The sequence below is a fragment of the Biomphalaria glabrata genome, chromosome 8 (genome assembly GCF_947242115.1).
Source record: "Biomphalaria glabrata chromosome 8, xgBioGlab47.1, whole genome shotgun sequence".
Classification (NCBI taxonomy): domain Eukaryota; kingdom Metazoa; phylum Mollusca; class Gastropoda; family Planorbidae; genus Biomphalaria; species Biomphalaria glabrata.
In genome coordinates, this window is record NC_074718.1 from 3,596,498 (window position 1) to 3,609,099 (window position 12,602).

Consider the following 12,602-nt stretch of genomic DNA (forward strand, 5'->3'; position numbering starts at 1 on the left):
CTGCTGCGATAGTTTACAATCAAAGCAAAAGGTCTTGTCTGCTATCCCTTGTCTGAATAGATCCGATGTGAACATTACCTATATGATTTTATAGTTTTAGACTTTAAACAAAGAGACAACAACATTATGTGTTTCTTTTCACGCTCATACCGAGGATGGACGAACAAAGATAGACTTGAATCATAAATAGCACTGCCTAGAATTAATCTTGTTTTAAGAAGCACACATAACTGAAATTAAGTTACTGGCCAAAATATCGTACGACAAAGTAGCGCTGACAAAATGGTGTCTTTAAAATAGCGCCGACAAAAAAAAAAGCGACTGTATCGCATATCAAATATGCCTTGATCTAAAAATCATATTTATCTGAAGGCATCAGAGGTTTGAATTCTGAGTTTTCCTTCTCCCTCGGGCAGGAGGAACTCGTTAGCTAGAGGTTGCAACCAACCTTTTGTCCTATACGTTAAGCTCCAAACGTTATCACCGACAGCACCTCGGGGGTGGGGGAGGGGGCTGGGGGCGCGAGACAGCGGGTAGATTGGTCATGAGGCTATAAGTTAAAAATCTGCAAAATCACTAACTCAGATTTGACAATATGTTTCAGAAGAGAAAAGACATAAAATAGATTCTAGAAACAACATTTTAGACACAAATCCAGATCTAGGTATTGTAAAAGACTAACGACTGAATCATTTATTTCAAAGATAAAATGCTGCACATATTTATTTGAATGACTGGTTGTTAAGCGTCTCGCTAATGACACACAAGTCCTGGGTTCGATCCCTATACTAAACAATTTTTATCACGGACGAATGAAATATAGATGTTATATATGTTTTCTTGGAGGTTCAGCGAGTGCCGATTTAAATTATTCCAACAGCGGATTTCAGCGGTGGTTGATTTTGAAACCAATACGATGCCAATGCCCATACATTCTCATCTTATGACCTCAAAACCATCCATTCAAAGTTAGTTTGTTTCTTTGTTTTCTTGCGTTGGTTGATTTTGAAACCAATACGATGCCAATCCCACATATTCTCGTCGTATGACCTCAAAACCATCCATTCGAAGTTTGTTTGTTTGTTTGTATGTTTATTTTCTTGCGGTGGTTGATTTTGAAACCAATACGGTGTCAATCTCATTCATCCTCATTGAATGACCTCAAAACCATCCATTCGAAGTTGTTTTTTGTTATCGGTTTAAAAGTCTAACCTACAAGAGTACAAAAGAGAGTTTGTGTTTTCTGTCAAGAACATGATACCAGCTCTTGACGGCTAGAGTGGTTCTCACTACTTCGACTAATATAATGTATAAAGCTAATATACGAGATGACTATAAAGTAAAGAAACACACTAGTCTAGAATTGTATCAATTATTATCTCCGACTCCGGACACAAATGTTTATTTGACATTGATAGGAGTTTTTGTGTTAGCTGATTGTTTCCCCGTTTGAACGGTACGTAAGTACGTAGGTTTATTAAGTCGGCTGATCTTTCGGTACGGGTGTCGCTATTGAAAAGTTCTTTGTTGTAGCGGCATCGCTAGATCTAGGTTTACTTTTCGTTTCAGGGTGTTGGGCTTGGGGCTATGGGCAAGAGTGTCGCCTTTCCGCCCTTGGAGACATGTCTTTAGCTAGCAGTGTTTGAGGTGTATGAAGTTGCTGTTCTGTAGGGCGCCGAGATTGAGCTTGAGTGTGGAAGGTGTGTTATTGTTATTTGAACAATTATTAATGGCCAGTTCACCACTGTGAAATTGATACATATGAAATATCTTGTTACTTTACAATTATCAATTATTAATAAACATTGTTTGTTTTGATCAATATTTGTATGATCGATGATTTAGTTCGATCTTATCTTCGATGACATTTATTCTTATTCAATTTATATTTCGTGGTTCATATGCTAGTATTCTTTGTTTTGGTTTACACTGTTCAGGTGTGTGTGTGGGGGGGGGGGGAACCCGGGAACTCAAGGCAAGTATAGTAAGCAGCATACCTTAGACTTGCCCCCCCCCCCCACCTCCGACAGCTACGATGGACTTTCTCTGTCTGTCTGTCTCTCCTGAACGGTTCCTGGATCCAAGGTCACAGTCTGCGCAGTAGTAGCCTACTAGTCAGTGGCGTAGCATCCATGGCGCAAAGGGGTTCAATGAACCCGGGACCCACGACCAATAGGGGCCCACAGCTGTGGCGTAACAACCATGGCGCGAAGAAACTCATTACGCTTGGGCCCATGACTCATGGCCAGTTAAGGGCCCACATTAGAACTTAGGTAGAACATTTGTTTGTACATTTGAAACACTTTTAAGTCGTTTAACTCTGTTAAGAAGGTGTAATAGCATTGACTTTTAAGACACTATTACTTTTAAGCAGTCCTAACTGAATCAAACGTTATGACATAATTACTTATTTTAAGAAAAAGGTACGATCTTTACATAGGAATGTCTTTACATTTAGATTACTCATTTTTTTGTCACACACTAAATTTTTCTTATTAGCTTATCGTTTCCACCCGGGCGCCACTATGAGGCGGGGTAGCATGCACGGGAAATATAGGCAATAAAGCCTTCAATTTTTATAATAACACGTATAGCTCAGTCGCCAAACACATCGGCCTTTATTATTTTTTTTTTATTGCTTTTAAAAAGGCAGTGAGGAAACTTTCCGGATTCCCCCCCCCCTTTTCCCAAATCCTTCAAGGTCCCTCCCCCCAATCAAATGGGCCACCGCGCACTAAGCAAGCTATAAGCATGAAAGTTGAGCCAACCAACAACAATTAGGCCTAATATATTTCAAATCGCATCAATTTATTATTGTTAGTCTAGATCAGTTATGCCCACAATACGGCCCGCGGGCCAGATCCAGCCCGCGAAGTCGTTTCATCCGGCCCGCCAAAACGTCGGCACAAAGTGTAGAAAATCCCTACCCTTTCCAAAACATAAAAAAAAAAGTTGAAAAAATGTATCTTTGCCCACGTTAGGACCCACACCGGGACCCTCACTGCTTCTAGGATGGATTAGTACTATGACTATAACATTTGTATGTTTATGAAATGTGACTCCGAATGTAGAATCTGCCAGGAAATGTAAAAATGTTGTTTTATAATTTTCGCATGTTCTTTCAGAGTTGAAGATAATTACTTCCTAGTCCAAGCCTCCCCGCAGGACGACGGGGGATGGGAGCGGGCAGGGTTTGAACCCGGGACCATCGATGAATCTGAACGAGAGTCTAGCGTGCAAACCACACGACCAGGCAGCCATCCTGCTGTTTACGGATCTTTATTTTTTTTTTTGTTGAACATGATAATAAGCCAAAAAGAATAGACGGCATTATGAAACCAATATGGCGGCTTTCTTGATTTTAGCCGTGCCACTTCTAAAGTAGTTTCAGGCCAATGGACCTCATTCACCAATCGTTAACAAACAACATTAAGTCACGTGATCTTATTGAGAAAACAACGGAAAAAAAACTGTCACGTGACAACCATCATGAATTAAACATGAGATCGTAAATTATATAGAAGAGATAGAGAACCACGTGCTAAATGTTGTTTGTTTACGATTGGTGAATGAGGTCCATTACATTTCTTTTATGTATCTTTTCGTTCACGTGGCCCGCGACACGAATGTCGGAAATTAAAATGGCCCGCAGGTCGAATAAGGTCGGGCATCAGTGGTCTAGATCTATTCTTCCAAATTAATTACATGCTTGATTCAAAATAATTGTCACTTAATATCAGGGACTTCCAGACATAGAGGCAAATCCGTAAATAGCAAGTTGTGGTTGTCGGAGAGCTCAGTACGTTGGTATTCTTACGCACCAGCAAATCTAGTGCGCGTGTGAAAATATCTAGTTAAGAAGACACAGAACATTATAGTAGTATCAGAAGAGGTATCCACAACACACAGAGGTAGACCAATTCAAGACCGTCCAGGCCTATACCAATATCTAGGCCGTGACACTGAGAAATTTTATTCAGACCTGTTGTGAAACCACACACATTTGACAGACGTCAAACTTACATTCTGAGAACGCAATATATATAATAGATAGTATCTTTTTATTTGTAAAAAAAAAAATACTTAAAGATTCGTTAATTCTGCGAATGTAATAATGATACATAGCAAAGGGAGCTAAATGAATGCTAAATTTCATTTAAACCTGTTCTGTGACGCAAATATTTCTTTTAGAATGAATTAAATATACAAGTTCAATGTAGTAGCCGTGAGCTAACATTAATTCAATCAGTCGAAATACGCTGATCGGTGTTTGTTAACACTGACATTATCAATGTTTAATTATTAGGTCCTGGTAATGTGGCAGGAGCTTAATTCAAAAACTATGGTCTCCGCCATGATCAAATGAACATATATGCCAGGAATTATTAAGTTTGGTCAAATGATATTTAGATTGCTATTAGGGACATTTGCACATACATACATACATACATACATACATATGCTTTATTTTGCTCTTTATATTGTACAGGAAAAGCACTAAAAAGTAGAAATTAAATCATTGTTAGACTTATTTCCCCCTCACGCATTCTCAGATCAAGTTGATACTTTAAACTATTCTTAATTGTGCTTAACAAAACATGAATAATTTTTTTTTAAATAGCCAATTGGTCAATTAATTATTAGTAATTAATTATTTTCTTTGATCTATAAAAAGGGACATAACTTGTACATTATTGATTAAAATAGTTTTAAGGGAGGAGTTCTTTCCCTTTAGATAAGTCTTGTTTTTTTTTTTTTGTAAAGGATTTTTTTTTATTTTGCTTGTTTATCTGCGTGTTTTAAATTAATGTGACCAGACGTCGAAAGATTGGGGACCCCATGACATACAAAATATATTGTTATAACCCTAGTGGCGGACTGAAAGGGTTAATGTGTGTGCGGCCTACTGACACACATGATTCAGGTCAATCACACAGGTCAAGGGCTGGTGAACAAGGGACATTACTGATAATGCACGCAATATGACCAACGTTATGGTCATGTGACCAAAAAGCCTTTACAGACGAGGGACAGTGTGTTAGAAAGGACAGTCGAGTCCAGGACAGCAAGGCGCAAGGACTGTGTCGGTACCTTGTGAGTCCTTGAAAATGTAGCTGTACGAGTCTTGAAGTAGACAAAAAAGACCTGTAGTGTTTTGTTGGCAATTCTATTGTACAAGAAAGCATTTAAATTTGATGTAGCCAATTGTGTTGTATTGGCTTTTGATGTGTTTGTCATTAAACCGCCACTTTGTTACTTGAAGCTCTTGTTGTCAAGTTAATGTTTTAGATGTACTGTTGTGTTGTGGGGCAGTGTTTACAGAAGGCCTGATTGAGAAGATCGTAACAGTATATATGATGAAGCAGTATGCGACTATGTTTATGAAGTAACAACTGTTGGAATACATACGAGACTTCGTATATGACACTTTTTCCGCACTTAATAAAGTACAAATGTTATACAACTTAAATTAGGTTGTACTCCAGCGGAATGCAATGGACGATCTAATTTTATAAATTTTAAGTACATCGCACTACACAAAGTTTACAACAATAAATCTATTTTCTGTTAAATACATCAAGCAATGACGATAACATTCAACGTAGAACACAAATCTTTAACCCTTAAAGTGCTGAGCTTTTTTTCAATGAGTGCATACAAAATGGATTTACAATGCTTGAGTTTAGAGGCTAAATTACCAGACGCGTCTAAAGGGTTAAAAACTTTAAACTAAGCACTGTTGTATAATTGTTTCGTTTATTAATTTAAAATTTAATATGTTGTTACATTCAACGTTGAAGATTTATGTTCAAATATCTATAAATAATTAACTCTTTCTCTCCGTAATTATTTACCAGATTCTGGTGGAATCAACGCTGGTATCGTCAGTTAGGAGAGAAAGAGTTAAAGTATTTCTTACGATGAGTCTTAACATGGCTACCGGAAGTTCCTGGCGAAACGATACGCGTGTTGTCTAGGCAACGGATTCGTTTCAGGACTCGCTGAATAAGGAACTGTGAAATGGAATGTCGGTTTAATTACGACTTTGGCGGGTCCCGCTAATTCAGGGGTCCCGAAGGTCGAAGTGAGGCCCCCGAGGAACATGTAGCTTGTAAAGAGAATGTGTTCCCAATGTCGAGCACCCCGGAGGGGGCAGAGCAATTCTTACAATCAATCAATTAGTTATCTCTTCGTCTTTATAAGAACTCGGTCATCGCGGCATATGCCTAGCGTGTGTGAGCGCGCGTGTGTGTGTGCCTGCAAAGAAGGTTACTCCTGAAGATCAGCTTTTTACAAAGCTTACATCAACTCACTCTTTGTCTGTCTGGTAAAAAGTTTGTACACGTTATTTCGCAAATATTTTTTTTAACTTGACAAGAGTCAATTTTTAAAAATTAACCGATTAGTTAATTAATTATTGGTAATTAATCATTTTGTTTGGTATCTCGAACAAGGGAAGGAAATTGTACTTGACTGAAGTGGAGGTATAAGCTGAACTGGTCAACTCTATAGGTCGCCGCTCTAAATTGAAAGAAACAATATATAACTATACAATCTTCTTTAGTCATAAGCACCTCACTAGCAGAGTGGTTAGCACGTGGGCCAAAGTGGCGTTTGACACGAGTTCGAATTCAGGTCATTTTTTTTTATATTTGTAAATGTTGTTAAAAACAATTACTGTAAAACCCACTCAGATACCCAACTCTTTCTCCCCCCCCCTCCCTCCCCCCCCCCTCTTTCCCAACCGGTCCAGACAAATGATAGCAGTATTGAGAAAGGTAAAAGCATGAAATATCGCCTAACAAAAACAATGGGTCAAAAATAATATGGTAATTCTGCAGGAGTTCAAGGGACAGCCATCTTTGTTACTATTTTGTTATTGTTTATGTTCCAAAGAAATCCCAAGATAGTGTCTTTAAAAATACCAAGAATTAACATTACTTCTGTGTTTTCAAAGCAATGCTATTTTTTCTTTTAATTTTGACTTGGTGTCAATACAATACGTTTCGTATTGTTCTGTCTTCTTTTTAATTGGTAAATATTGTCTAGATCTATTCTGAATTATTCTGATATAGAGAATCTAAATTTAACTAGGCCTACAATAAATATCAGCACTGTTTATTACCAAAAATTAATTGACTTTTATTGCCTTTAAGAACCTTGTCATATTAACATAGTAATTAGTCTAGTTCTAGCAGTTAGATTATGAGTCTAATTAATTATTAATTTAATAGACTTATTAGGACTAGATGATACCGGGATAGCTAGATCTAGCATATTTTTTAGCTTCCAAAATAAAAACAAACAAAAACCCAAATCGGAGAGAAAAACCCAAGATACAAGATTACAGTCTAAACAATAACAAAGATGGCTGCCCCTTGAAATCCTGCAGAATTACCAAAAATATTTCTAATCGCACAGGTTTTAATGTTGTTAGTCTACACCTATAACAAATTTACTGGGCATGACTGACCCAAACTAACGGACCTCCTTCACCGATCGTAGACATATAACATTTTGCCACTTGGTTCTCTATCTCTTCTCTACAAATTACGATCTAATTTTTAATACACCGTGGCTGTCACGTGACAGTTTTTTTTCCCCCCCGTTGTTTTATCAATATGATCACGTGACTAAATGTTGTTCGTTTACGATTGGTGAATGAGGTCCATGGCTAAAATTACACTTCGTATAAGGTTTTTGTGTTTAAACAAAAACAAAAAACATGTTCTTGTTTTTCATGTTTTCTTCTATACACACACACATAAAAACTTGTCTCGAAACCAAGCTGTTTTTTTTTTTGGGGTGGGGGGGGGATTCAAATAAGTCATGGCCAAAATAACAACAACAACAACAACAAAATCGCAATATGAGCTCGGCACTCTATGGAGTCCGAAATCTACCCTTCCCCCAGTATTAAAAAAAAAAAAAAAACAACTCCTTGTATTCAAACTCAAGACTTGCGCTTTAGCAAGTTAAATGCTATCCAGCACAAACGATTACGCTAGTGATAACACGACCTTTCTTTTGGGGCCTGAGGGTCCGATAAGTTTAAGACACATGCGTCATGGCGGCATCATCTCGAAAAAAAAATCATTTGAGTCCAACGAAACCTGTCCTGTATGGCTTCTGTCCCGTATGGCGTTTGTCCTATACGGCTTCTGTCCTGTATGGCTTTTATCCTGTGTGGCTTCTGTCCTATAAGACTTCTGTCCTGTATAGCTTTTGTCCTGTTGGGCTTCTGTCCTGTATGGCTTCTGTCCTGTATGGCTTCTGTCCTGTATGGTTTCTGTCCTGTAAGGCTTCTGTCCTGTAAGGTTTCTGTCCTGTAAAGCTTCTGTCTTGTATGGCATCGAGGACCGGATGTCACCTCACCACGGGCCGGATGTGTTCCACGGGCCTTAGTTTGGGTATCACCGGCCTACACAAATGAAATCTAGATCCTAAATGTAACATAGAAAATTCTCTAAAGATAAAAAAAAAAAATTTAAATATTAGAATAGTTCTTTTATTAACACTTTGACAAAAAAGATTCCCTGATAAGTTTTCGCTGTCCGGCGTTTTCATATTTAACTCGTTTAATGATTGGGTCTTAGCAGAGGCTGTCATTAAAGTGATCATTTCGTCACGAACATTCAATCAAGGGATGATTTGCTAATTAAATCTCCCATCAAACAGATAATTGAGCTGCCCATCAAATTGCTGACAAAGTCAATGAAATCTGGTGATAGGGAGAATGTGAACACAATTGGCATTGAAACATATGGCACAGTCTTGCGTGATGAGATCACCTTCCTCTTTCAGACAAATAGTTCTCATTCTCTCGTACTCTCTTTCCCCCTGCTCTCTCTCTCTTTTTTTCTTTTCACCTCCCTTCCTCTCTCTCTGTTTCTCCCTCCCACACATTGTTTTTCTAATCCCTTCCTCCTCTTCTTTCCCTCTCCTTTTTCTATCTACCGCTCTCACTTCTTCCCTCTCTCCTACTCTCTATCTATCTCCCCCCCTTCCCTCCTTTCTCATTCTCTCTCTCTCTCCCTGTCTTCCTCCTCTTCTTCCTCCCTCTCTCTCCCTCTCTCCCACTCTCTATCTTTCTCTTCTTCTCCCGCCCTATCTCTCCTTCTCTCTCTCTCTCTCCCTCTCTCCCATTCTCTATCTTTCGCCTCTTCTCCCTCCCTCTCTCTCTGTGTCCCTCTCTCTCTCTGTCCCTCTCTCTCCCTCTCTCCCACTCTCTATCTTTCTCCTCTTCTCCCGCCCTCTCTCTCTCCCTCTCTCCCACTCTCTATCTTTCTCCTCTTCTCCCGCCCTCCCTCCCCCTCTCTCTCTCTCTCCCTCTCTCTCTTTCTCCCTCTCTCTCTCCCTCTCCCCCACTCTCTATCTTTCTCCTCTTCTCCGGCCCTCTCTCTCCCTCTCTCCAACTCTCTATCTTTCGCCTCTTCTCCCTCCCTCCCTCTCTCTCCCTCTCTCTCTCTCTGTCCCTCTCTCTGTCCCTCTCTCCCACTCTCTGTTTGTCTCCATCTCTCTGTTTCTATCTTCCTTTCTCTCCCCACTCTCAATCTCCTTCTCTCTCTCTCTCTCTACTCCTTCCCCCTCTCCTAGCTCCCTCTCTCCTTCCGCCTCCATTTCTCCCTCTCCTCCCTCTCTACTCCTCTTACTCTTACGTCAGTGTATGCCTCCCAGTGTGTCAGCATTAAATGTCTACATCTAGAACTATCTACATGAAAAGCTTTTCCAAGAAAGATGCCTTTCCGAATCACTCACGATTCTTAAAGACAACCTGCACCCACTAGACCACTGTTACATCAGATCTGAACGAAGTGGTCGTCTCCTTTCCATTAAGACTAAAACTGAAAGATTTAAAAACTCCTTTATCCCACTTTCGGTCAGAGTGTTACAAGGTCATCTGTCGTCATCGAGAAGTACATAGAAGTCAAATTCATAAAGCGCTGGTTGTGAATGTGTATGTGTTTCGTGTGTGAATGTTGTTCGAATTTTTAATCGATATTGTTTTTCTACAGTAGTTTCGCTGAGCTTGTCAATTGTAGTTAAACTGAATTTCCATTAGATTGGATCAATAAAAATTATCTTATCTTATCTTATCTTATGATCTTATACGTATCTTGTACTCACAAGTTGTTTTTGTTTTGTTTTCAGCTGATAAAGAGCAGAACAAAATGTTATCTCTGGTCAAGCCCACTCCTGGGATAGGAAAACAGATACTACGTCTGCGGTTCCAGAGGCGGGTCAGCCCCAAGTTCGGACATAACTTCGTAGGGAAACGCTCTTTTGGACATAACGTCGTATGGAAACGCTCGAGCGACTTTGATCCCACCAGGGAAGCCGACCTCGACCACTTGTCAATAGACTCGCGGGCCGCGAGGTTCAGCCACAGCTTCGTGGGGAAGAGAGCTGAAGATCTCCAGGCGGACGAGTTTCTCCGGGAACTTCTCGAGCGGCAGACCATCGACAAGCTCAACAACAACGACGATGGGGACGTGGACATTGAGGAGAGGGCGGGTCCGGGGTTTCCTCACAGCTTTGTTGGCAAACGATATGATGGAGGCGAGTCCTCGGAGGACGAATCTGAGGACGACTTAAGCGAGGACAAACGCGGTGCTCCCAGATTTGGGCACAGCTTTGTCGGAAAGAGAAATTATGCCGTCGGCATTTTAAACCGACGAGGCCCAGTCTTTGCACACAACTTCGTTGGGAAGCGAAACAGCGACGACATCGGGAATTTCCTAGATCTAGAACGGAGACGCGTGGGATTTTCCCACAGCTTTGTAGGGAAGCGCGGGCCACCTGAAGACTTTGAGACAAAGCCTTTCGAGCAGCAAGACGTCTCTGATCATTACTTGGAAAAAAGATCTGCCTCAATCAGGAATAAAAGATCTCTGCGGCCATCGTTTGATCATGCCTTTATCGGTAAGCGTGACGATGACACATTCGATGAAGATATTCCTGTCGACGAACGAGCAACGCCCAGATTTGAACATGCCTTTATAGGTAAAAGAGCGCCATCATTTTCTCACAGCTTCGTGGGAAAAAGAGCACCAGCTTTTTCTCACAGCTTCGTGGGCAAACGAGCACCAGCTTTTTCTCACAGCTTCGTGGGTAAAAGAGCACCAGCTTTTTCTCACAGCTTCGTGGGAAAAAGAGATGAAGCTGTAGATTCATTATTAGACGATAATGATGACTTTTCTGTAGAAGATTTTGATGAGGATGTCGCTAAAAGAGCGCCTAAGTACGCTCATGCTTTTATTGGTAAGAGGGAAGCTGGAACCGAACCACGTTTGGAAGATAACTTGGACGATTACGAAGAGAAAAGAGCATCCAAATTCAGCCATAGTTTTGTTGGTAAACGGGCACCAGGCTTCAGCCATAGTTTTGTTGGTAAAAGGTTACCAGGGTTCAGCCATAGTTTTGTTGGTAAACGGGCACCGGGGTTCAGCCATAGTTTTGTTGGTAAAAGGTTACCAGGGTTCAGCCATAGCTTTGTTGGTAAACGGGCACCGGGGTTCAGCCACAGTTTTGTTGGTAAAAGGTTACCAGGGTTCAGCCATAGTTTTGTCGGTAAACGGGCCCCAGGGTTCAGCCATAGTTTTGTTGGCAAACGCTATCCATCTCTAAATGACTTTAGCGACAACTTTTTCCCTCTAAATGAAGATGACGAAGCAGAAAAACGAAGCATGGGGTTCAGCCATAGCTTTGTTGGTAAAAGGTTACCAGGGTTCAGCCATAGCTTTGTTGGTAAACGCGATGACCAAGACGAAGCTTTAGAAAAACGCAAAAGTTTTAGCCATAGCTTTGTAGGCAAACGCGAAGATCTAGAAGACATGGAGAAACGTAAAATGGGCTTTAGCCATAGTTTTGTGGGCAAGCGTGACGCTTTAGGCGAAGATGTTGTAAAGCGTAAAATGGGCTTTAGTCATAGCTTTGTGGGCAAGCGAATGGGAGACAAACCCCTCAGTAAAAATCTAGAACAGTTTTCCAAATTTGAATCCAGCAATTCCATCAGTAGCAACGAAGCCTCGTCCGAGCGAATGGCGGATCATCCAATCGGAAACATGGAGGCCCAGTCGTCTGCTAGCAGTAGCAAGGAAACTTCCAGTACAGAAGAGTCCTCCACGTGATGTTGGAAGACTTTTTGTGTAATTTAACCACAAAATATTTTGTTGAACGCAAACAATTTTGTTCAGTTTGTTAACTCTGTTTCCACATCCCCAAACTTTTTTTTTCCTCATGCAGAAGCCACGTGGGAGAGCATCACGGGTAAAAAAAAAAAAATTGGCGGGAAAATATGTTTTAAAATAAATTGGGGGTCCAACAAATGTATTTTAATTTTGAAATGTAAACATTTTTATTTGACGATCTCGACAAAAATTGTGATACAGTCCTAGCTCAAAGAAATAAAATGACACATCTGTAATAAACTTGTTTTTTTTCTGGGTTGAAATTATATCTTTTTCAATGTCCATATTGTCTATGTTTCTATTTGTCCATATTGTCTATGTTTCTATTTGTCCATATTGTCTATGTTTCTATTTGTCCATATTGTCTATGTTTCTATTTGTCCATATTGTCTATGTTTCTATTTGTCTATA

At 40.2% G+C, this 12,602-nt stretch overlaps 1 protein-coding gene across 6 annotated transcripts in view; it reads left to right on the top strand.

Moving 5' to 3' along the window:
• Window positions 1-12,435, top strand: part of LOC106078210 (enterin neuropeptides-like) — a 228,692-nt gene extending 216,257 nt beyond the window's left edge. For all 6 annotated transcript variants that reach the window (XM_056038179.1, XM_056038182.1, XM_056038178.1 and 3 more), the window contains one exon: window positions 10,153-12,435. In XM_056038179.1, the coding sequence (XP_055894154.1) occupies window positions 10,153-12,131 (1,979 nt within the window). In that variant the 3' untranslated portion in view covers window positions 12,132-12,435. The remainder of the gene's footprint in view (window positions 1-10,152) is intronic.
• Window positions 12,436-12,602: the final 167 nt, after the last annotated feature.